Consider the following 25,312-nt stretch of genomic DNA (forward strand, 5'->3'; position numbering starts at 1 on the left):
TATATTGTGAGTTGTGACATTCGGATTTCAAACCAAATTATTACCAAGATCGCAATCATAATGCTATAAGATAGACATTGTTAAAGTTGCATAATTTTTTCATCGTATATTATATGAAACAAGAAATCTCTATACAAATAGTAGGATACTCAAAAAGCTATGAAGCCTGTCTTGAGCAAAATTGCATTTCATAGTACACCAAAATGAATGTTTACAAACTTAGTAATGACAAAAAAACTTCGTTTGAAAAACAATAATAGAAGAAAACAAACCATTTATCTCCTTAATCTCCCTCCTTTGCAAGATGAGGGGCTAGTTTTTCCTTCTAGCCATGGACAAGTTTTGGTTCCCATCAAACAACTCTTCGATAGTACTCTCGATATCTTCGGGTTGATACTTGATATACTTCTCGCGCTGCCTTCCGTGGGTAAAATGTTGTCCGAACCTTGCTAAGAACGACCTATAAGCCGGAATCATAACAGCTGAAATGGAAACTCGAAGCTCCGATTGAAGTTGTTCATCACTCACCACCCAGGCACTTTGTGTCTTGTGAATTTCATCAAACATTTGGTTAAAAGCCTTGAACCTCTCCTTTAGTACCGGCTTTTGAACCTTATTATTAACCTGCAATCCTTCTTGATTTAAGCACTGTAGTACTCTACTCCATGTCTCTCTTTGATAACTCTTATGATATCCTCTTAACTCAGATGATCTTTTCCTACAAAAATTATTCCCAACCAAATCGTGGATTTCGGCTGATTCCTTGATCTTTTGCAGAATGTATCTCCCATTGTTCATCAAGAAGATGTATCTTAATGAAGGATCTTTGTATAGCTTAGACTTTGCCTCTAAGTTTGCATCTAAAAGGCTCATGATTGTCATTAGCTCGGCAGCAAATGGTGTTTGTTTCGGGCCTTGGTTCTTGTTGTTGTGGTTGTCCTCCTCATCCTGATGCTCTCTTCTCGGCTCTAGGGCTTCCAAATTCAGTCCAGTGATGTGGTGAAGAGAAAAGACTTGCTCGAGGCTGTCTTTGAAATCACAAGCATACCACAAGTAGTTCATTGTGTATCGAGTCAGTGGGTGGACAGCCCCTCCAGGAACTAGGTTCCTTGCAACATCGTTTTTGATGGAGTTCTCGAGATCACAGAAGATGCAAACAGCAGCTTCCCCTAAACGCCGTCTCACAGAAGATAACTCAGACCTCAGCTCATTGGCGCATTCCTTAGAGCACATTTTATCAAGGGCGGTAATAAGGTCAGTTAAAGTATCATAAATGTCAATCACCTTGAACAACCTCTCAGCCGAACGCTTTGTCAAGGAAATTGCCTCAGCAAAGTTAAGGAAGAGGATGACCGCTGACCGAGCAAGGTTAGAGAACATGGCATCACTGATCGATGGGTGCTCATTCGAGAAGACAGAATCGCAGAGTTTCTTCTCACCGGGTAAGAGGACATTTGCCACATACTTGACAATTTTGATCCAATTGCCAATGTGCCCCTCAAGAGACTCCCATTGCATCTTTTGCACTTCATCGATGCTTAGTTTTTCAAACCCTTCTCGTTGCATAGCTTCCTTGAAGGCATTTCTTCGAAGAACACTATATACTTGGCAACATTCGGTTTCATACCCTGCAGAGATCATCAACGAACCAATCTTCCTCATGTTAGATATACTTTCCTCGCCAATCATTGGATACTTGTCCTCCTCAGATCCTTCCTCATTAGAATCCGTAGCTTCTGGCTTGGCGGAAGAGCGTCTAGAAGGGTTTGTGGAATCTTCTAGAATGATTCGAAGCTCCTCCTCCATGAAAGTCATTGCTCTTTGGACAACGAGTGTAGTGAGGCTAAGGGACGAGCTTAATTTTTTTACATTCTCATCAGATGAGAATTTACTTAACAGATTGGACAATTTCGACAACCTACTTACCGAATTGATCAATACGTTGTTTTGATCAACATCCTGCCCGAACTTCAACGTAGACTCTGATGAATCATACCTTTCAATCTCCACCTGAACCATCTTGGCAAAGGTCTCAACTGTCCAAGAAATCCCAGGGAGATTCGAGTTGTCCTCCATTGAGGAGAGCTTCTCGATGATGCCATCGATTTCCTCATTGAGTTCTTCCAAAGTAGGTTGATGATGAACTTCCTCTACCTCACCACCATTTTCTATCTCCTTCACGTCAGAAGCCGCCTGGATCAACACAGCGTCATTGGAAGAACGGGTTCTTTGAGGAGGACGAGGAAGGCGACGATCTACATGAACACTAAAACTAGAGGATTTGCTAAGACGTGTAGATTTTTCTTTCTTTGAAGAACCACTCCGATCATTAAAGCTACTAGACTTGGATGCAAAAGAATTCTTCTCCATTCTTTCCCCCCTCGAGTTTTTATTTTTATTTTTATTTATTTGTTTTCGGGGGAGATCAGAAAAAACAAATGGCCTTACAATTTTGTCATAAGCAAAACAGAAAGACAAGAGAGGAGAGAGAAAGAAAGATGAGGATATGGTGGGAAAGAGAAGCGAAAACAATGGAGAAAATAAGGGTCTGAAATTAGAGATGCCTGAAATTTTGATTGAAAAATCTGGAAAATTATATTTTCTTCTAATTTATTTTTTTTCTTCTATTTAAATTTTAGATGGCCGTTAATTTTGGGAGGGAATGGCAGTTGATGGTTGACCCTATATGGTGTGAGAGTTTGTGGGTACCACGACTTATTGAGGCCCCACAACCGTCTACTCTTTTATTGTCAACTTGAGCACATCTGTACATGATAAATATAATACTATATGCTAAAATAAATATGCTTTATTTCATATAATTAAGTGCCTAAATTTATAGATAATAATACAGATACAGAACATTAAGCTAAAACACTTCAAACCGTTGATTTATGAGAATTATAAGGGTGATTTGACTAATTATAGTTTATAAGTGTATATTATCAGAATATAAATATGGATAATGCCAGACCATTTCCATAATCAATGATTTATGATCCAAACTAAGAAAGATACCTTCAAAGCTACAAAAAAGAAAAAAGAAAAAAGAAAAAAAAAAAAGGTGAAAACTGGAAGTGTTGCTTATCTGAAGATTATGATTGATTCAGCTGGTCATACTCAATGGGGGTTATTTTAGACTTTCAGTTTATGTTACATAGCTCAACGAATAGGACAAGAGACAATTTTGACCGTCTAATCGAACGATAAATAAATAAAATGCTTCGTTAACCAACTTTAAACTACTAAAATATTAAGAAACATGTTAGCGTTAATTAAAAGATAACATGCAACTTAGAATAAGACATGAGATGGCAGTGGGCCATGAGGCCAGCATGAGGCACGCAGGCTAAGCCAAGGCCGCATTTTGCAAAGACTGGCACAGCACAGGCCACAGGGCCAATGGTTTGGCACTTTGGCATGATCAGTCTACAATTAATATACTAGGAAATGCTTATAGTGCGCAGGCTTAGCCCACAGGATGGCTGGTATGGCACAGTCGCCACGAGCTGTACTGCCCAGAGCAATGAAACATTGTGAAAATTTCACCTAAAAAAGTTGTTTACAAAAAAAAGAAGGAAAAAAAAAAAAAAAACAACAGAACTAAGAGAAGGAAGAGCTTCATCAACAACCACTCAATATATAGAACTAATGAACAAGAGAAGCAGAATTCTTGAAAAAGAGATGCTTCTTATACAATGAACATGACTAAGGAATGTGTAGATTCTACAACAGACGGAGAAGGCAGGCCTAAAGAAGATCTAGAAAAGCAAGTTAATGTTAGAATTCTTTAATATGGTAACACCAACTTAAACTTCATTAAGTTTAATAATTCAAAGTTCTTTCAGCAAGTCAATGTTACCAGAATTTAGAAGATCTTGCACAGATGCCAAATCCGGATAGACAGGTGCTCCGGATTTTCTCCATTTCTCGGCATCTGAAGTCTTAAATCTATCTAGTAATAATGCGTGCATGCCCAAGCTCTTTGCTGGAAGAAAATCCTTACGCATGCTATCTCCAATATGTAGAGTTTCTTCAGGAGCAACATTTCCTGCTCTCTCTAATGCTATCTCATAAATCCTTGGATTTGGCTTCTCTACACCTTCAATACCAGAGAATACTCCAAAATCCCATTCAGAACCCTGAATTTCAGAATTTAAAAGTGTTTTCAAGGTCATTGCACTCACGATACAGAGGATAGACTAAAAGCTAAGACACAATCTTTACCTGATTTATACCCAAGGCAGGAAGAATTACATCTTGATAACGGTATTCTGCATTGCTCACTAGCCCAACCGGCATACCTTGTGCACGGACCCATCTTAGGAAAGGAATGGAATCAGGGAAAAGAACATAAGGGGCAGATGAGCCAAATGATGCATATATGCGTCTGAATATCTTCTCAAATGTCTCTTCATCATAGTCATATCCAGCCTATCACCAAGAAAACACTATACATAAGGGGGCAGCAAAAGATTCTATGAAATCTACTGAGGAAACACCCAAAGATGACCCTAATGAGCATTTCCGTTTTTTTCAAATGCAAACAATCAAACAATTTATGGGATCAATAGCCAAAGCAAAAACATTTACCCTTATGAAGGAGTCTCGGACACATGTCTTCCACCAAACAATATTGGGCATCTTTGCAGCATGGCCAAAGCAAGGATAGTTCTTGGCCATATCAGTATATGCAAGTTTGAAGCCTTCATGCATGCGTTTGTAGTCAGGACATGGTAATCCTACAGCTTTGGCAGCCATACAATAGTAATCTCCAAGCTCCCCTTTGTAAGCTAAGAGAGTACCGGTAACATCAACAGTTATACAACGTAACTTTGACAAGATTGTCATCTCTGCAGTCCAAACAAGTGGCAAAGGTACAACTTTAGCACACTGCAGCAACAAAACTTCAAGGTCCAACTATTGCACACTATAGCAAAGAAAACTTCAAGATCCAATTATAGTACACTTGCCACACTATAGGACTTCAAGGTTTGAAAGAAAATTTTAACTTTTGAAGATGACTGCAGCTGAAACCTCCAGGCAAGATTTATAAACTCCTACAGTCAGCCATTAAAATCAATAATCTGAAAATTTTCTGCAACAGTAAACAACGATATAGGTCAGAATAGGCCTCTAGTGGGGAATCAAGGAGAAATTTTGGCAAACTTAACAGAAGGAGAAAAAACAACAATATTTGATCAGCTAGTCTTGGAACAAATAAGTGCAGTGGTAGATTAAACAACCACAAACAATGAGTGCTGGTGGCCTGAGTAGATGCAATATATAATGCCTTGGACATGATTTCCATCTTTCCAAGTGATCCAATGTAGTTCAACATAATCCATGAAAGTGCGCGCTTCTTCTAACTATTGGAGACTTGATGCTTCTCAGAGTTCTCAGACTCTTTGCAAGTATCAGACTTGTCAGAGGTATCCAACATGGATACAGGAAGCTTTATGTGTTTTTCTAATGTAATTCAGGGATCACACTTAAGTGTTATCATCTGTTTAAGGTGTCAGATGTGTATCAAACACAAGTTTGGCAACGAAAAATTAGAGTGTGTCAGAGTATCAGGGGAGGGCAAGATAATCACTTACCTTACACTCCCAGAGAAGTTATTGATCTTTAAATCCCCTAAATTTCTACTTAAATCTATAAGTTTCTAATTCTTAACTAAGTACGTTGAAGTCACTGCTAAAATGGTGCTGAAATTATACAAGACACAATGACCATCATGGAATAGGAATTAAATCCATTACTTGATTCAGCTATGTGAATGACTGAATGACTTAGCATTCTACAAGATACAGAGTTAAACGTAGTGAGAACATCTGATAGAATCATAGAAGAATAGCATTTGCAACACTTTGTCTCTCTTTACTGCTCTAATCAGCAGTAAAATTTAGAGCATTCCTTCATTTATCTTTACTCAATATCAAGATTTTATCTGACAATTAGATGAAAGTTGTTCCTTAAGCATTTTAAATGCTTTAAACAATTAACATATGATCCACAAGTTTTTGACATCCACCCGAATACATTTACAGCAATTTGACATAAAACAGCCTTTAACCAATTGTTCTAATTTTCAATGTAATTAAGGGTGTAAACCCAGGTTGAGCCTAGTCGAGTTTTTACCGTGTTTAAATTCAAGTTCAGCAAGGTTCCAGCCTTCATCCGATCCCTAACACTTGCTCAAAAGCTTGTATTTCAATGATTATATAATGTACAGAACCAGCTTAAATGAATTTCAAAATGCTCAAAAATTGGAATTTATCAAAAAAGTGATCAACTTTATAAAAACAAATAATTTTTTTATTCCTACTTAATGTATCACCTTATGACAACACAAAACTATGAATCAAGGGAAAACCTAGTTTACAGACATCTGACAACTGTTCACAGAATCAACTGATCTTTTTAACAACAAATTATATGCCATTTTAATCAAGTTAATTAGTGACTAACTATGAATTTATATTACAAGAATCAACTGGCATCAAACTCCAAAATGTTAAATTAAATTAATCATAAATAAATAAATAAAAAGTAATAATCACAGCAACCAACAAATTTAAAACATGCAATCTCATGTAAAAAGAATAACAGTAAGCCAAATGAATCAACAATTTAAGGTGAATTAATCAAAGAGGCAAAATTATTAATTAACGAAGAAGAAACACAAATTACAAACGAAATTGAGAGTAAAAAGGAAAATGAAGACATACCCAGATGCAGAAATCAGACAAAGAATCTAAGATAACTTGGGTGAGTCCGAAATTTGTAGCGAATTGGTCAAGCATTTGGGAATAATTTAATTTAAATTAAAAAGAAAGAAAGAAAATAGAAGTCTCAACTGGAGAGTAAGAGAGAGAGTGCCGCTGAATTGTTAATTACGAAGCTAACTTTTTATTCAAGCACACAGATTAATGTTGGCGGTGGTAATTACATAAATGGATGTAAGTTATCGTTGGTTTAAGCCTAATCTAGGGGCCTTAAAACGTGAGGTTGGTCTCTAATCTTAAAGTGTACTGAAGTTTTCAGAAGAAAAATGATCATTTGACATAAATAACATGTGTCTCTTTCTAAACACTCATAAAAAAAAAAACGGAGTTAAGCCCTGTTCTTTAGAGCTTGTGGCAAGGTAGAGCAGATTTCAACTTGAGTCAGCAGAGAAGAGAAGGGCAAATTTTGTTGTTGATTTTATTTGTCACTAATTTATAAAAATACCATGACAACAATAAATTATTTTAGATGTTTTTTTCACTTTTATGATACATTCTAATATGGTATAAGTGTTGTCTTTATTTAAGGAGGTTTATGCCAATGTATAGAACATGATTTATTTGTAGCTAAGATGGAATAAGTGTTGTCTTTATTTAAGGAGGTTTAGTGTTCAAACCTTGTGATAATATTTTTTCGGAGTAGTAAAAAAAAAAAAAAAAAAAAAAAACTATATAGTCTATAAATAATTTGTAAACTCAATCTGCATAAGTTATTTTAAAGTTGTGGACTTGGAAGACAAAATGACACAAGAAAAATAGCGAATACATATGATTCCCAAACTATACCTTTCCAATATATATTATGCCTTTCGTCCCTTAATTTTTGCCCCATTACTATTTCATGGTTTTCAAGAAAAATGGTTGGTCGTTAAATTAATTCCGTAAACTATGTGTTAGTAAGACTATATAAGAAAAGTATTTGCATAAGTAACTTACACTTTCTAAGGACTTACTGTTAAAATTAAACTAGATCAAACCTATCCAGAAAAATCAAACTAGACTCATAATGTAACACCCTAGAAATTCCTTCCCTTTTAAAATACCTGTTTTGCCCTTTTTAAAATACGAAGAAGGAAAATCTAAGACATTGTCGCCATCGTGAAAACGGCTAAGGCAATTATCAAAGACACACAGCGGAAGACTACCTTTAAAACTATTTAAAATCAAGTCAACTTTAAAAGTCAAACCAAACGAAAGTAAAAGTCAAACAAAGTCAAACGAAGTCAATCTACAACTTGGAACCATTGTAGGCCCTTAAACCAAAACACTTGAAAACCTCTTTGCGTTAGTCTCACAATCAACATAATTAAATAATAAATCAAAGCAATAAACAAATCATATTCTAACGAGAACTAAGCATGATTCACTCTTCACTCATGCCCCTTCATGATTATGCTTCATCACCTGAAAAGCTTCTCTCTACTTGTCCCCACTACTCGCCATTAGAAAAGGGTCGTCGTAGGGCCAAGGTAAGGACAGGGCCAGACAAACGCGCAATACACACAATCAGCAAAGCTGAGTACATAAGCGTAATTAACACACACTAACATGCTTTCATCCTATCAACATACAACTTACCTCGATGCACCTGTTTACAAGCACACAACAATCATCACTTGACTCAACTACTAATTAATATTTATTTAATTTTGATTACACATCGAACGGGTTTCCAACCAACTACCTGCCTCAAATAAATTGAGGTAAACTACACCGGGAGCTAACCGGGTAGGCAAATGCCACATGAAGTGACTGGATCCTGCGCATAATAAATAATAAAATGGAAAGTACAGCGTCCTGTACCCCCAGTAGGAGTTATGGTCAAATATAAAGTCGCATAACCCACCCACCCACCCCCCCCCAATATGTTCATACTCAAGGTATATACGTTCCAAGAGTTTTGGTGTGTAATCTCTTTCACTTTACGTGATTTACAAATTATTAGACTTGGTGATGACTCTCAAACACAACACAACCAAACATGACAATTCACTCAAGCAATCAAACAACCAATTTAATTCTTGAATATCTGGTGACCATATAAATTTAGTGTGGAATCCTTTTTAAACTACCTTGGTGTTAAATAACACCTTAAGTGCATAAGGCACCGCAAATCCTATCCCTCGGTGTTAGAAACACCTTAAGTGCACATAGGCACCGCAATATAATTTATCCATGTGTACTAAGACACTTAAATAGCTCTTTCTTCATGCTTATAGCATCAATAAAAATTATATGAACCATAATAAAATTCCTCTTCCATAATCCAAACCAAGATAAACATCCAGTTTAGCCAAACATGCCTTCTAACATGCCAATAATAAAAGTATGGTTCAATATCAACATGCCAATATAATTAATTCCAATCACCAGTTCACCATATATAATTCATTCATCACAAATTATTCACCAATATCAATCAAATCAACAAATTTCATCCAACACCTATCATGATACTACTTGGAATTAATTTAACACAACCTAGCATGCTTCTATACACTTAAACTTTACCAAGTACGCGAACGTACCTTGAATATGATCTTAAAATAGCCACGATTACACGAAATTGCTCACTTGGAATTCTCCTATAAACCACAATTATAAAAGAAGTATTAATACTCTTTTAACACAAAATTCCAGCAATATATACTCTCTTTAAATCACTAAAAAACCCTCTAAAATAATCTGAATTTTTATTTAAAACCCTTACTTTGTTCCCAATTAAATGGGTAATTAAAGATCTTTTCAAGAAACTTTAATTAGACTTTTTATATAAAAATTCCAGCATTATTAAAACTTATAAAATTTCTGTAATTTGGTTTAAAAACATTAATTTTAATAATTTCAACCAACCATAATCAAATTCCATCTGTAAACATTAATTTAAAAACCTAGGGTTTCCAATCTTGGGGCTTTTTAATTAAAAACCAAAATCTAAAAATTATAATTAAAATACTTGTTATTAAACATCCTAAGAATCATCACAAAACCCAAAAACAACAATTGGATTTAGGATAGATTTAATTAAAATAAGAAAAGCAACATAAATCTTTCGTTAAAATTAAAAACTGTCCGAAAACCATATTTAGAGGCTGAATTTGGCCACGAAAAGGTGGTGCTCACTACTAAAGTAGTGAGTTTTGTTTATAATATTGTTTACACACGAAAAACACTATTTTTTTTTGTAAAAATCGGACGAGTTAGAATTTAATCGTGATTACATCGAGATTAAGAAAATTACGAACGGAGAATACACAATATGCAACCACCTGGCCGCCGCTGCCACGCTTCCTGGTGGCTTCCGCCACCGGAAAAGGTTGGTGGTGGTGGCCGGCGTGTGTGGTGGTGGTGTAAACAATAAATAAATAAATTAATAAATAAAAGGGGAAGGGGAAAATTAAGGAAAAATAAAATAAGAGGGGAGAAAGAGAACGTACCTTTGGGTGAATTTTCACCCTAGGCACATGAGGAGTATTTATACTCCCTCTTAGCCCTCCTACTTATTTCCCTTAATAATCCCTTTCCTAATCGGATTAGGATTTGACTTTCTTTAAAACTTGTCTTTTTAAATTATTTAATATAAAATAATGTGCCCCAATATTTTAAATCATAAAATCCAATATTTTCAAGATTATTAAATAATAAAATATATTTTTAATTAAAATCATTCTTTTTGTATTGAAGAAACCCTATATAATCTATTTCATATTGTTTAAATACTTCAAGAAATACTTATTTAAATTTAAAATACATATAAAAATACGGGGTATTACACATAAGACCACATCAAATTTGATCTTCATAACCTTGTTAGTTTTATTGCCAAATACGAATATGTTTAATGTTATACTGCGTAACAAAATTATGAAAATCAGAAAGATATTTGATACGTACACACTACGAAATTAATAAGATCCCACTTAATTACGTAAACGACCTTTTTCCATCTTATTACTATCATACGAAGGTGGAAGAACCGTATAGTAGCCATAAAGGGAAACAATGGGGATTGGATACAAGACAAAGAGCTAATTAAAGAGCATATAGTAAACTATTTTTCACAGCTTTTTACTGAAGAAGGGGAACCTATTCGATTTGATGTGCCTCAGGACGTTTTTCCGGAGCTCCCATTGGATCAATGGAGATTTCTCACTCGGCAATACACTCGAGCTGAAATTGATATGGTCATCAAAGAGATGGCCCCACTCAAAGCTCCGGGATCGGATGGATTTCAGGCGCTCTTCTATCAAAAGAATTGGGACTTGGTAGCAGAATCAGTGTACAATACCATCATTCCGATCCTGGAAGGGAAAGGCATGCCTGAAAACTTTAATGCCACGTTTATTGCTCTAATCCTGAAAATTGAAAAACCAAAACTTGCTTCCCAATTTCGACCTATAGGGCTATGTAACGTTGCTTACAAGATTGCCACGAAGGTTATAGTCAATCGAATCAAGCCAATCCTGCCTACTTTAATCTCGAACACTCAATCAAGTTTTGTCCCGGGTAGACAATTCACAGATAATATTGTGATTATGCAAGAAGTTTTGCACACCATGAGACGAAAGCAAGGAAAAAAAGGATATATGGCGATCAAGATCAATTTTGAAAAGGCCTATGATAGGCTCCGATGGTCATTTATAAGAGATACACTTGTGCAAATGAACCTCCCTTTAACTATGATAGAGGTAGTAATGGAATGCATCAGCACATCAACTCTTCAGGTACTTTGGAATGGAGAGCCCTCGAGTAGTTTCAAACCAAGCAGGGGAGTTCGCCAAGGAGACCCATTATCTCCGTATATATTCATGATGTGTATGGAGCGCCTATACCAAACTATAGAGGCAGCCATCGTCAATGGCTACTGGAAACCGATACGGGCAAGCAGGGATGGCCCTTTACTCTCAAACCTATTTTTTGCGGATGATATTGTTCTATTTGCAAAAGCATCTGTGGATCAAACAATGTTAATTCAAGCATGCCTGGAAAGATTTTTCCAAGCATCTGGACTAGGGGTGTACACCGGTCCAAAACCGGACCGGACCTGGACCGGACCTGTTTGGACCGGGGACCTGAATTGCGTAATTATGAGGACCGGGGACCGGACCTGAATTAACAGGTCCGGTTCCGGGCCAGACCTGAAAAATCAGATCCGGTCTGGGTTTGGACCTGAATGGACCTGTTTTGTGTCTTTTTCGTTTTTTTTTTTAATACAAAACCTATTGGACCTGCATATGGACCTATTTTGTGATTTTTAGACCTGTTGCATAATTTAATAATTACATACAAACCAAAATTATCAATTACAAAACTACATAAAGTCTATAAAGTCCCGATTCTCAAACACCAAAAATACAAATGAGTCCACCGAAAATACAAATAAGTCCACGAAAACTCATAAAATTACATAAATTCTCTTAAGTCTCAACTCTCAAGTACTAGAAATATATAAATTCTCCAACGAGTTGTTTTTCCTTTGATCGCGTGACTCTAGAGCATTCAGATTTCTAATTGGAAAAGTGGACTTAAGATCGAAAATTGAGACAATTTCAAGCTTCCTCAACGTGGCACTAGGAGATGGTCCTGCAGTAGTTGATAAGAGATGCCTTAGAAATTTCACATGGATATCATGTGCCTCTAATGACACAAGACTTCGCAACAGAGGCATCGATGACATCTTTGGACAATTGCTCACACAAAGTGTAAGATTATGAGAAGGGATTAGGAGTTGTTGTTGTATATAACGTGACCATCCCTCCAATCTTGGTAAATTAGCCAACAACAGGTATTCCAAAGAAGGAAAATAGTGTCTGAGTGTAGATGAACCAGAACTTGTAAATTTTTTATTATCGACATCAGGCTCCACGTATTCCAAGACATTTAGGTCCCAGAGTTGAATAGCTCTCAGATGAGGCAATGAACTCAGAGCTGGCAGATCTTTGCATCCTCGACAGTCTTCAATATGTATAGAAATAAGGCTATCAAAAACAGCCTTTCCAAACATAAGTTGTAGGGGAAATGTTTCTCCTTTGAGGTGGATGAAAGTAATCAAACTCTTCTAGGTTGGCTGGTTTTGAACACGAAGATGACCATGCCAATGACAAGTCTGTTACATTCATGTTATTCAATATACCTTTATCACCTGTCCGTGATGCACCAGGATTGGAAGGAAGCTTTTCATATTTGATTATGAGCTTTCCAACAAGATCACTCAAGTTACCCAACACATCTATACCGTTATTATTTCTGACTATAAACACATCTAAAATTTGGAGAGGTTTTAATTCCCCAAACCTCGGTGGCATATCAACCAATCTACCTCAAGTATACAAGTGCCTCAAATGACTTAGCTTGCAAAACTCTTAACACTAGATTGTTGAAAATCCAATATCTGCAATTTCTGCAACTTTGTGACGCTCTCAGGGAGGCATTTTTTAACCCTTAACCCCCACACACCAGAACCGTACCACCGTAACCCCACCATAACCCCACCCCAACCCACCCTACCACCCCAACCCATAATTCAAGTGGAGACATATATTACCTTGAATAACTTATACTTTAGGAATAAACACAAATTTTCGCACTAAATTAATCTTAATAATCATAATAAACACAAAATTTCGAACTAAATTTCGCACTTGAACCCTAAACCCTAAACTTCTTAATTCTTATGAACCCTAAACTCAAAAAAACCAAAAAAAAAAAAAAACAGAAATTCGAAAGAGATGAACTAAAAATAAGAAATTCAACATGCAAACATCAAACAATCATTAAAAGCAATTGAAAATTTGAAACAAGAATAAACATATAAATTCTCACACTTAAATTTATTATTTCGAATTAAAAATACCAAAATTATAAGCAAATACTTACCAGATATTATCGGTGTGCATCGCCTGAGAGAATGAGGGAGGTGTCGGCAGTGGGCGGTGGCCGGAGCGAGTTGGGACAGCCGCGTTGAGAAGTTGAGATTGAGGGAGGCTGAGAGAATCAGTTTGGGCTTAGGGAGTTAGGGTTAGAACTTAAAAATATGAAAGAGATTGAGGGAGGCTGAGAGAATCAGATATTTTCTTGTTTTTTTTTTTTTTTTTTTTAATTACGATTTTCCCGGGTTTCAGGTCCGGACCTGAAAACCCCGGGTTTGGACCGGGTCCGGACCGGGACCGGGAACCTGGATTTTTAAGAACCGGGACCGGACCTGAATCAACAGGTCCGGGTCAGGTCCGGTCCGGTTCAGGTCGGTTCAGGTCCGGTTTCAGGTCCGGGCCAATTTTTGTACACCCCTAATCTGGACAAAAGATCAGCTTGCCGAAGTCACGAGTCTTCTTTTCAAACAATGTCGATCACGAGCTACAGCAGGACATTGCTACTACTCTGGGTATGGAAGCTACGAAAGACCTTGGATTATACTTAGGCATTCCTACTCTTACAAGTAGGGTGACTAAGGATACTTACAGCCACCTATGTGAAAAGATAGACAGACGGCTAGCTGGGTGGAAATCCAAATACTTATCCTTGGCTGGGCGTATCACTTTGGCGAAGTCAACCTTATCTACGATGTCGTTCTATTCAATGCAAACTGCCAAGATTCCTCGTACAATCAGTGACAACATAGATAAAAAAAAAAGTACGGAGATTCATTTGGGGTGGTAATGAAGAAAAGCGAAAAATTCATATCCTAGCATGGGATACCCTCCAAAAGCCGAAGGATCAAGGAGGCATTGGTATCTACTCTGCTACCCAGTAAACGCAGCGTTCCTTACAAAATTGGGTTGGAGAGTCCTGACTGAACCAAATTCGTTATGGTCAAGAGTTCTGCGTTCCAAGTACTGTAAAGGGAGATGCGACATTGACATGTTTGAGCCAAAGAGAGATATGTCGAATGTTTGGGGTGGAATTACGGCCAACGCTAAATTACTAGGAGAGGGTATGCAAGTAGCTGTTGGAAATGAGCACAATACCCTCTTCTGGAAGCATAGATGGGTAGGAGACAGTCCTCTAAGTAATTTGGTCACAAATCCCATCCCCCCGGAATTAATGGAAGCGATAGTAGCTGAGATGTGGGAAGAGAATGATGGCTGGAGATGGAACGTGTTTGCACCTTTTTTTATCACAAGACACACTCAAGTCAATACAGAATCATGAGCTTAGAGTTGACCCTAATGTAGGCGATCTGGTGTACTGGAAAGGCGAAGTAAAAGGAGGATTTTCAATTAAGTCTGCACTTAGAATAATGAGACAGGAGACTGACTCCTTGGACGAGAAATGTTGGGACTTAATCTGGAAGGCGCCTGTGCAACAACGAGCTCGAGCGTTTATATGGCTTGCTTGTCATAATCGTGTACTTTGCAACCATAATCTGTTCAAACGCAACCTCACTAACTCCTCAGTTTGTTACATATGTGGTAACCATGAAGAATCTACCCTTCACACGCTTCGTGACTGCCCTACTGCTAAAATGGTATGGCACAAATTAATCCAACCTCGGTACTTTGACCAATTCTTCCGAGGCTCCATTAAGGATTGGCTGGAAGAAAACTTGGCTGGGGCAGAGAACCATATGGCAGAAGATTGGCCTACTATTTTTGGAACTGCTGTTTGGTGGATATGGAGGTGGCGAAATTGTCAAGTTTACAACAGAAAGGATGAAATACCAGTGGATCTTGGTGCATTTCTTCGAATCAGGGTGGAGGAGACCAAATGCAGCCTCAATCAATGTGGGCTGATCTCAAATCATTCACCAAAACAACAAGCCACTGCAAATATTTCTTGGCTCCCCCCTGCTTTGGACGAATATGTCCTTAATTGTGATGGAGCAGCCAAGGGTTGCCCTGGGCCAGCAGGAGGGGGTGGCGTAATTTGCAACCATGAGGGCCGCTTTATCTCAGGCTTTACAACAAATTTTGGCAGGTGCACGTCAACACGAGCTGAGATCCTAGCTCTTGTCAAGGGGTTAAAGCTTGCACAAAATTTGCAAATAAAGAAATTGGAGGTGCAATTAGATAATTTGGCTTGTGTTCAAATTCTGCAAAAGGGAGAAGCTAGTGGAGGGGAGAATATACAGGAGATCAAAGAGTGTTTGAATATGCTTCGAAATGACAATTGGACTGTGAAAGTGGCTCATATCTTTAGAGAAGGAAATAGAGTGGCGAATTGGTTGGCCAACCGTGGAGTTTTGCAAGACTCTATCTTTAGTATTGTTAATTTCATTCCTTTAAACTTGGATGAGGATGCAAGAGGAGTAGCTAGGCCTCGTTTAGTTACGCGTTAAACTTGCACTCTCAAATGAGATTCTGTTTTCTTTTTTGCTTTATTTTTCTGTTTTAGCTCTTTGTTTGTTTTCTTTTTGGAGCTTCGCCTCTCCTCTCTCGGATCAAAAAAAAAAAAACAAAGTGTTTTTCTAAATATTGACGTATAAATATAGTTATATTTCAAGAGATAAAATAGTCAGTTAAACGTAATTAGTTTTTATAGTTAATTCTTTATTATTTGTGTGCAGTGTACACATTGAAAATTAGATATTTAAAAATAGATAAATTTAACATCAATTAAGAAAAAAAAAATAATAACCATTAAGCCAATGATCCCACTTGAGCATTATTTCCATTGAGCCAATGATCTCACATTCCAACTTATGAACTAAGTAAAGGTTTAGTGCTCCATAAGTAAGGCCTAATAAAATAAACAACCTGAAAAATTACCCTAATGCTTGTATGAGGATTTGAAGCTAAGACTTTAAGCACAAACTTAATGCATTACCAATTTATCACTATGACAAAGCTAATTTATCGTTACTTAATGCATTAAAATTGTATTTAATTTATAAATTTATACCTTCACCTAAATAAATAAAAATTGGCCGGGCTCCCATGCCCCTTAATAGATCCGCCCCTATTTAATATTCCATGAAGAATCATCAATCCTAAGCAATTAATATTCTGAATCAAATCCTGTTAAGTTAACTAAAAGGAGGGAAAAGAAAAAAAATAAATTAAAATACAGTACTATCCAACACAAATTACAAAAGAAAAAAAATTACAGAAGATTAAAATACACTAATGAGTATGTAATGTAACACAAATAAAACACACCCAAATTCTTTTTCCTACATTGTAATAATTCATATATATGAATAAATTATGATCTGCTCCTATATTTTTCTCCTAGCAATGGAACTAGGATTTCCATCAAACAACTCCTCAATGATTGTCTCAATGTCATCTGGTTGAAACTTGATATACTTCTCAACCTGTCTTCCAGGAGTAAAAATCTGTCCAAACCTCGCTACGAAGGACCGGTAAGCCGGAATCATAACAGCAGAAATCGATACTCGAAGCTCCGATTGAAGCTGCTCGTCGCTTACAACCCATGTACTCTGAGTCCTGTGAATCTCATCAAATAACTGATTAAAGTTTTTGAACCGTTCTTTAAGTATAGGCTTGTGTATTTTACCATTGACTTGTAACCCTTCTTGGTTTAGACATTGTAACACTCGGCTCCAAGTCTCCCTTTGGTAGCTCTTATGGTAGTGCCTAACATCTGAGGATCGTCTCCTACACCAGTTATCCCCTACCACTTGGTGAATCTCGGCCGATCCTTTGACCTTTTGAAGCATGTATCTACCATTGTTCATTAGGAAAATGTACCTTAAGGATAAGTCCTTGTATAACTTGGATTTAGACTCGAGGTACGAGTCTAGTAAATCCATGATGGTCATCAGTTGCGAGGCGAATGGTGAATGCTTCTCTTCTTGTTGATGTGGATGCTGTTGTTGTTGTTGTTGTTCTACTACCTTGCGTTGTTGTTCGGATGAGGATGAGTGATCAATGGCAGAGAATTCCTCTGTTTGCTCTGTTCTCAAATGTTGTTGGAAGACTTGTTCTAATGTATCTTTGTACTCACAAGCGTATTTAAAGTAATTCATGGTGTACCTTGTTAAGGGATGGACGGCTCCACTAGCCACCGGAGTCTTTGTGTTGTCGCCTTTGATTGAGTTTTCGAATTGACAAAAGATGGACACCGCAGCCTCCCCTAGCCTACTCTTTGCAAACCATAACTCCGACTTCAACTCCTTCATGGACTCCTCTGAGGAATACATGGGTGTTTTAGTTTCGACCCAAGGGACCGTGTCACGTAGAGTCTCATACATGTCAAGAAATTTGAACAATTTCTCCGTGGCACGTTTGGTCAATGCAACAGCCTCCGCAAAGTTAACAAGGATGTAGAGGATAGCGTAGGAGAGGTCGCTGTAAAGGAATTGGCTAGTGCGTACGCGATCAGGAAAAACTGACTCGTAAAATGTTTGCTCCCCTAAGAGAAGGGTAGAGGTGCAATGCTTAAAGACGCGAATCCATGTTGAAATCTCCCCTTCAAGAGGCTCCCAATTCATCTTTTGCACATCATCTGTGCTAATCTTGTCCAAACCTTGCCTCTTCAACTCCTCTTCAAAGGCGTGCCTCCTCGCGATGAGGAAGACATTGCAGCATTCCGTCTCATAGCCTGCAATGATCATTGCATTGGCTATGAGACGGATGCTTGATACAGAGTCGGAAGAAAAGAAAGGGAAGGTACTTGTCGTTTCCTTCCCTTCTTGTTGTTCTTCCGACTCTGGATCACCACCCTCCTGCACCTCGCAGGAGTCTCCCCCTTCCCCTGATCCCTCATCTTGGTGATGATCATGTGGATGGGCAGACGAAGCAAAAGATTGCAGCCTCCCTTTGAGGCTCTTCAACGAAGAATCCGTGAGCTTAGAATTCGAAGAATCTGCAGCATTGTTCGAATTCTGGCACACGGGTTCTTCCAGAATCAGACGCAGCTCCTCCTCTAAGAACACCATTGCACGGTGCAGGACGGAGCTGGTCTGATTCAACAACGGCATCATGTAACTCGATTTCAACCCATGAATCGCCTCCATTAGGCGTGACAATCTGTTAACAGCTGCTACAAAAGAAGCATCGCCCTCAACATCGCGGCCAAAAACAATCGAATCCTGAGCAGTGGACTCATATTCCTCGATCTTGGCTTCAACCTTCTTTACAAACATGGCCACCGCCTTAGAGATTTCAGGGGGATCATCATCATCATTCGAAGCCGAGGACAGCGAAAGAACAAACTGATCAATGTCTTCAGAAAGCTGATCAAGTGTGAATTCCTTTTCCTCCTCCTCTGCCACCTCCTCGTTTTGCTGCTCATTCTCTGCTTCTTCATCACCTTCATGAATTGTTAGAGGCTGACGTGATTTATAATCATGACTATCATTATTAAAATCTGAACCGACTCGTGCCACGAAACTGTAGGATTTGCCAATATCTTTCTCATCTTTGCTCTTGTTATCATCCTGAAATCTTGAATCAAAACTCAAGCATTTCACAGGATGATTATTTGCCATTTTTTTTTTTACGGGATTTTTTTGGGGAGTTAAATGAAAATAAGGTGTTTTTATCGAATAATGATTAGAAGAGGAAATGGAATAAGGAAGGAAACATAGAAAGAAGGATCATAGCGGGAATGGAGGAAACAGAACAAAATTTGATTCGTTAATGTTTTATTTTTTTAGATTTTTGTTTTGTATATATTTTTTTAAATTTTTTTTAATAAAATAATATGAGGTGTAACGATTATGTTTAATTTAAAGATGAAAATGGGTAAGAAGTGGTGGATGGAAAATAAAGGAAATAGTTTATTTTTAGAAGAAAGAGAGAAAAATGGAAGGGAGAGGTGTTAGGAAGGTGGCAGTTGACAGTTGACGTATCGTTGGGAATGGGAGGGAAGGTAATGAACATTTCAATCTTCTTGCATTTTGTGCTCTTCACGACCTCCTTTCTTCCCCCGCTTCTACCGCTGTGTTGCAGACATTTTTTTATTTCTTTCTTGTAAGTATGTATATGCTGTAATATGATACGGATTATCGGATTACTCCATATATCGAGACGAATCAAATAAGATTCCATAAAAGTGTATTACGAGTATAATATCCTCTCTATTTATTTTTGCAAATAGTTCTTTTACACAAAAATTAATTAATTACATTACGATGACCTTAAATATATATAATTAATTAAATCATAGTAAAAAAAATATTAAAAAGTTGATATTGTGATTATATTAATGTCTATTTAATGATAAATTTTATGATACTTTTTGTTTTTATTACATTATTAAAAAATGGTCAAGATTAGTATAAAAAAATGTCAAAAATATCGATTATACTAGGATAGAGAGAGTACCACTTTAATTTGTATTTCCGGTTATTATAATTTAAGACATTTTTCACGTTATACCCCTTTGGTCATCATTTGTGATTGTTAAGTAAGAAAAACTTAAGTACTTCTCATATACTTCCAAAATATTAAATTTTTATACCCTTTTTCTAAACAACGATTAGTTAAAGATACTAATTAATGTTCAAAGTTGTGCATTGGTAAATATAAAAGTTCAAATGTTACACTTATTAAAAAACGGAGAAAATATTTTATAAGAAAATCAATTTAATCCATTCACATTTCTCATATATATTAATAAAATATGTGACTATAGTTAGAAATTTGTTATGCAAGTACTACGTATATGATTATATGAACAATGACAAAGATAAAATATTGCAATATTAGGATATTGAGAAAGTGATATGAACTAATAGTATACAGAGCATAAAATTTTGTTTGATACTTTGATTGGATCCATTTAGGAGGTTGATATTCTCTTCCCACCCAACTTCTAAAGGGTGCCAGTAGTTGCTCTGGGTTGGGTGAATTAATGAGAGGTTCGGACCCTTTTCCTTACCAACCACAAAACAATCAGAAAGTTGTTACTCAATATAAATTGAAGGTTTCTCTGTGGTGCAAAACTGCAAAAGGCACTCCACATTGCTAGTCCAATGTTTATTGGGCCTATCGGCCTTGTGTATGTTTGACATCCAAATGTTGTGAGCTTGATTCTCTAGTTGGAAGCCCATGAAAACGAAATACACAATATACAAATAGTCAAATATACTCCATGAACCTATGAATTTTTGTATACTTGAACTTAAATGTATTTGAAGGGATAAAAAAGTTTTCTTAAAACCTTTCTTTACCCTAAGCTCCTGAGCTTCTTTTAATTTACGGGGTAAGCATGTGTTTGCTTCTCTTCTCATAAATGAATCAATATCTTCATGTATTATGTGAAAGCATATATTCAATTATGAAAAGAGAATTTCATTTAACGATAACTCATAGGAAATTAATTTTATGATTCAATTTGGCATAAATTAGACCTAGAAGAAGTTGGTATTCTCTGTAACAATACGACTTTGTTCACTTCACCTTATATCCACTTATTGTAAGAAAAAATTGTTTAAAAAAGTTCAAATAACACAAATTAGACCTAGAAGAAGTTGGTGGTATCCTATACAATACGACTTTGTTCACTGTGCACTTATTTCAAGGAAAAAAAATGTATAGATACCTTTAAATAAGGTTTACAAACTATGATAAATTCAAACGAAATAAGGGTTAATAAAGTTATCCAACCCCCCCCCCCCTTCTCTCTTTTCCCTCCTCTAGGGTTAATTTTCTTGGTTGTTTAGGCCAAAAATAATACAATTTCTTCATAAATTAGACTATTTTTGACCTTTTTTCTTTAATTTTATATAGTTTTTTGATTTGTTTTGCTTTTTGCATGTTTAGTTTTGCATTGCTCTGCTCTCTCCATTTGTGAGATTCTATCCCAATTTTCTAAGATTTTGATTCTCATATATGGATGAGGATTTTACTTTTAGGATTCTAATAATAATTTAGAAGGTGATTATGATTTATATGATTTAGAGTTTGTCATCAACTTTGCAATCAAACTATCATAACAAATTGCGAAGGTCTCTACTTGTAAAGATTCGAATCGAAAATCACTGCTTGCGTCAAAAACTTGAAGCGGTGTAGTTATGGTTTTGATTAAGAAAATATTAGTAATTATGGTTGCCGAATTGAAAATCACTGCTCGCGTCAAATCTTGCATCAACACATTTATGTAATTTCTTAATACGGGTAACACTATCATGTACATTTATTACTTAATAAGTAAAAAACTTTTTTAAAAAAATCTTGATATTTTGAACATACGCACCAAGATTAGTCTAACAAAATCACATGATCGTGCTTTTCGTTGAGTACAAATCATCACATATAGTTAAAGGAATAGTGTAAAAGTTGAATTGTTATAAATATTAGTAAACAAAAAAATAAGGCTATGTTCATCTTACTTATACTTAATTAGGATTAATAAGTTCAAAAAAAATTAATAAATTCAAATAAGATAAGTTTTAAATAAGATTAATAACGAGTAGACCGGACTCTTTATCTATATGCGATGATTAGTTTATTTATTATCTAAATATGTACTGTGTCTAGATCCTCCCATGGACCTATGGACACTCTTTAATTTGCAAGTGTAGCACCTTGATTGCTTTTGAAGAAATTGGTGCATATTCATATTCGAAGTCCAACATATAATGTCAACTTTTGCCCTCTTCCGCACATATTCTCATTTTCCTAAATAATAGTAAATCCGCATTTTCTTAGTCGATCCTTTTCATTTTTGTACGTACCATAACTACAATCCAATGTTGGCCCTTCTTTAACCTTTAAGTCCAACTGTACAACTAATGTTTTATGATCCTTCTGCCTTCAAATAGTATTGACTATCTGACATGCTTATTAATATATTATCAATGACATTGTAACATTTACTAGTTGTTGTCGGGAAAAAGAAAAAAAAAAATAATAATAACAAAGGCTTAGTCCCAAAATGATTTGGAGTCGGCTAATATGAATTCTCATAAGCAATCGTACGATCGAATAAAAAAAATAAAATGACATAACAAATAATCATTTGAAAAAGTTTGAAAAAAGGTGAGTAAAGTGAGAAAAAGGAAGAGCAACCAAGAAAAATTAAGGGAGTTTTAAAAGGGAAGCAAGAATAAGTTTTAAGAAAGTATTCAAGGAGTGTTTAAAACGTTGGAGTAAAAACATAAAGGTTTGAGAAAACTTTAGCAAAGGAAATTTATACAGTTGATAAAACATTAGTGGGGTAATTAACAAAATTAAATATTAAAATAAATTTAGAAAATATATATATAATCACGACACGTCGTTGACGCGAATTTTCTCCCTCCACACCGGCCTATCCAACACCATCCTTTCTTCAATCTTCAAAGCACTCATGACACTCTCAATCGTCCTCTTTCTTAGGTCTTCCCCTATCTCTTACGATCCCAACACTTTGCAATTCTTCAAGACTCCTTACTAGAGCGTCACTTGGTCTCCTTTTTACATGGCAAAACCATCTTAAGCGAACTCAATCGATGTAAACCCTACTTTCTTCCTAATTATCTCATTTCTCAACCAATCCTTTCTTGTATGGCCACACATCCATCGCAACATACGCATCTCCGCCACTTTCATCTTATGCACGTGGCAATGCTATACGACTCAACATTTTATACCATATAACAAAGCAGGCCTTATTTAATTTACTTGCATGACCATTAACTTTAATTTGTGGTACGATTGGTACCCACACAAATATAAACCCTAACTAATTTACTTCCATGACCATTAGCTTTATTAACTTTAATACGTGGTACATCATTATATAAACCCTAATTAATTTACTTCCATGACCATTAACTTTATTAACTTTAATACGTGGTGTTTCGGGGTTTTCTGATGTCCTGCGGGAGAGTTACAATTCCGAGACTGGAACCGGACGCCTGTACCTGCAAAATAACGGAGACTCCTGAGAGCTCCGCCTCCAACGGTCAAGTTAGTACCTGATTAAGGAGTAATTAATACAGAAATTAAAGTAATAAGGTCTCTCTAGGTGAGAGTATTTAATGTAGGTAATCTGCTTTGCTAGCGAGATCAGCCGGTTATTAGTGTGTTCCGTAAATTATTCGGTCCTTTGATTAATGAGGATTAATCGAGTATTTATAGCCTTGGGAAGCGTGCAACTCTCTAGGTTTAAGGTAAACCTAGGGCCGATCGGGCTTCTAGACTGAAATGGGCCTTGATGGCCGGTTGTCCCATTTGGCATGGGTGGACACGTGGCGTGTCTTAAGTGGTCCGTGGAGGACGCGTGGCGGAACCTGGTTGGTCCACTTGTCAAACGGCGCTTGGTGGATAAAAATCCCCTAATCATTTGCCCCTCACAGGTGGCACGCGACTGGTCACGTGTCGCCTGTGACAGGCGTCGCACGGTGACAGGCGACGGCCCGTTACAGGTGTCACCTTGCAGACGGCCGGGAGACTCTCCCGCCCAAATTTGAATTCGGAAGCGACCCTTCGCCTTCTCATTTTGCCTATAAAAGGAAGTGCTGACTTCGGTCATTTTCACATTTGAGAATTTTTGCGAGAACATTCGGACCCCTGAACTTGATCTGACATTTTCGGACTTTTTCTGCCTACCGCCTGTTCTGACAAGCCGACTGACCCGAACTTTCAGGACTTCATCAACTGTCATCCGTTCAGGTAACTCAGTTCTCTTACTCTTAATTTTCTTTTTATTTTTTTGAAATGGCACCATGGAAGCACACGACACGCCCTAAGTTAGTGATTAGCCGGTCACCGGGGACGGCTGAATCTAGGACTAGGAGTGCCGCCTGCCCTTTTCTGGACCCATCTTTGCCCTTTATACAAAGTCCGACTGAATCTGTGTCTATGCAGAACGTGATGGCCAGAACAAAAAAAGACTGCTAGAATATCAAACTCAGACGGCTCCTCCCAAAGGGTACTCCTTAGCGAAACATCTGACCAGGCGCCAGATGTGGAACGAGGCGACTGTCAAGCTGACAGTTCTGAGAGAGGGACCAAGGTGTTCCCTTCTCATCTAACCGTGGACATGTCTACTTTACCTTCTGCTCCTTCTAAGGGAGAGGAGGCGGGCCCCTCTAGGAGAGGGGAGGCGTCGTCCTCTTCGGACTCGTCAGGGGACGAGTCCGATTCCAGCTCTTCTGACCATAGTTCTTCTGACTCAGAAGAAAAACATAACCGCCTACAAGAGGCGAGAAGTTCCCATGCAGTGGAGAAGGGGGATAATTGGGCAGAGCCGTCCGCCTCTTACAGAGAGGAAAACACCCCCTACTACTGCAGGGTGCCCCGGGGCCGGATCGAAACCATGCGAGACAACGTGGCGAGCTTTATTGCTAACCACAAAATGGGCCCGGAGTATTTACTGTTTGTGCCGGATCCAGAAGATACTGTCGTCTGGCCGGCTGGTACCAGCTATGGTGACGGCTGTTTTGGCTGCTATGTGGCGGCCATCAAAGCTGGTCTGCGCTTCCCATTACATCCGGCTGTTCAGCGGATTTTAGATGGGTATGATCTGGGGTTATGGCAGTTAGCCCCCAACTCTTGGGTAAACGTACTCGGCTATGTGGCCGGGTGCGAACTGAACGGGGTGGAGCCAAGTTTTGAGGCTTTCGCCCACATGAACTATCTCAGCCGGACCCCTAAGTCGGGAGGTACCGGCTGGTATCAACTAACAAGCCA

General features: G+C 37.4%; 3 protein-coding genes across 4 annotated transcripts; all 3 read right to left on the minus strand.

The window, feature by feature from the left end:
- Window positions 1-92: 92 nt before the first annotated feature.
- LOC110711499 (exocyst complex component EXO70B1-like) lies at window positions 93-3,178 on the minus strand. Its single transcript, XM_021889904.1, has one exon. It carries the CDS (start codon window positions 2,368-2,370, stop codon window positions 313-315), a length of 2,058 nt encoding a protein of 685 aa, XP_021745596.1. The 5' UTR covers window positions 2,371-3,178; the 3' UTR covers window positions 93-312.
- Window positions 3,179-3,315: 137 nt separating this feature from the next.
- On the minus strand, window positions 3,316-7,052 carry LOC110711508 (haloacid dehalogenase-like hydrolase domain-containing protein 3). Of its 2 annotated transcripts, XM_021889918.1 has the most exons (5): window positions 6,732-7,052; window positions 4,974-5,098; window positions 4,594-4,853; window positions 4,228-4,434; window positions 3,316-4,142 (listed from the first exon to the last, which is right to left on the minus strand). In XM_021889918.1, exons 3-5 carry the CDS (start codon window positions 4,849-4,851, stop codon window positions 3,834-3,836), a joined length of 774 nt encoding a protein of 257 aa, XP_021745610.1. In that variant the 5' UTR covers window positions 4,852-4,853; window positions 4,974-5,098; window positions 6,732-7,052; the 3' UTR covers window positions 3,316-3,833. The 2 variants fall into 2 exon arrangements, with proteins under 2 accessions (XP_021745610.1, XP_021745608.1); XM_021889916.1 differs by having other exon boundaries at window positions 4,594-5,098.
- An 8,751-nt stretch (window positions 7,053-15,803) lies between these two features.
- LOC110711515 (exocyst complex component EXO70B1-like) lies at window positions 15,804-19,791 on the minus strand. The gene has a single exon (XM_021889924.1). The coding sequence runs from the start codon at window positions 19,177-19,179 to the stop codon at window positions 16,942-16,944; it is 2,238 nt and encodes a 745-aa protein (XP_021745616.1). The 5' UTR covers window positions 19,180-19,791; the 3' UTR covers window positions 15,804-16,941.
- Between the last annotated feature and the right edge of the window lie 5,521 nt (window positions 19,792-25,312).

The sequence above is a fragment of the Chenopodium quinoa genome, unplaced genomic scaffold (genome assembly GCF_001683475.1).
Source record: "Chenopodium quinoa cultivar QQ74 unplaced genomic scaffold, ASM168347v1, whole genome shotgun sequence".
NCBI classification, from domain to species: domain Eukaryota; kingdom Viridiplantae; phylum Streptophyta; class Magnoliopsida; order Caryophyllales; family Amaranthaceae; genus Chenopodium; species Chenopodium quinoa.

Coding starts and splice junctions, on each gene's coding strand:
- LOC110711499 (XM_021889904.1), bottom strand. CDS start 2,370: ATGGAGAAGAATTCTTTTGCATCCAAGTCTAGTAGCTTTAATGATCGG.
- LOC110711508 (XM_021889918.1), bottom strand. CDS start 4,851: ATGACAATCTTGTCAAAGTTACGTTGTATAACTGTTGATGTTACCGGT. Junction 4,435..4,593: donor TCCGAGACTCCTTCATAAGG/GTAAATGTTTTT, acceptor TCTTGGTGATAG/GCTGGATATGACTATGATGA. Junction 4,143..4,227: donor CTGCCTTGGGTATAAATCAG/GTAAAGATTGTG, acceptor TCTGAAATTCAG/GGTTCTGAATGGGATTTTGG.
- LOC110711515 (XM_021889924.1), bottom strand. CDS start 19,179: ATGGCAAATAATCATCCTGTGAAATGCTTGAGTTTTGATTCAAGATTT.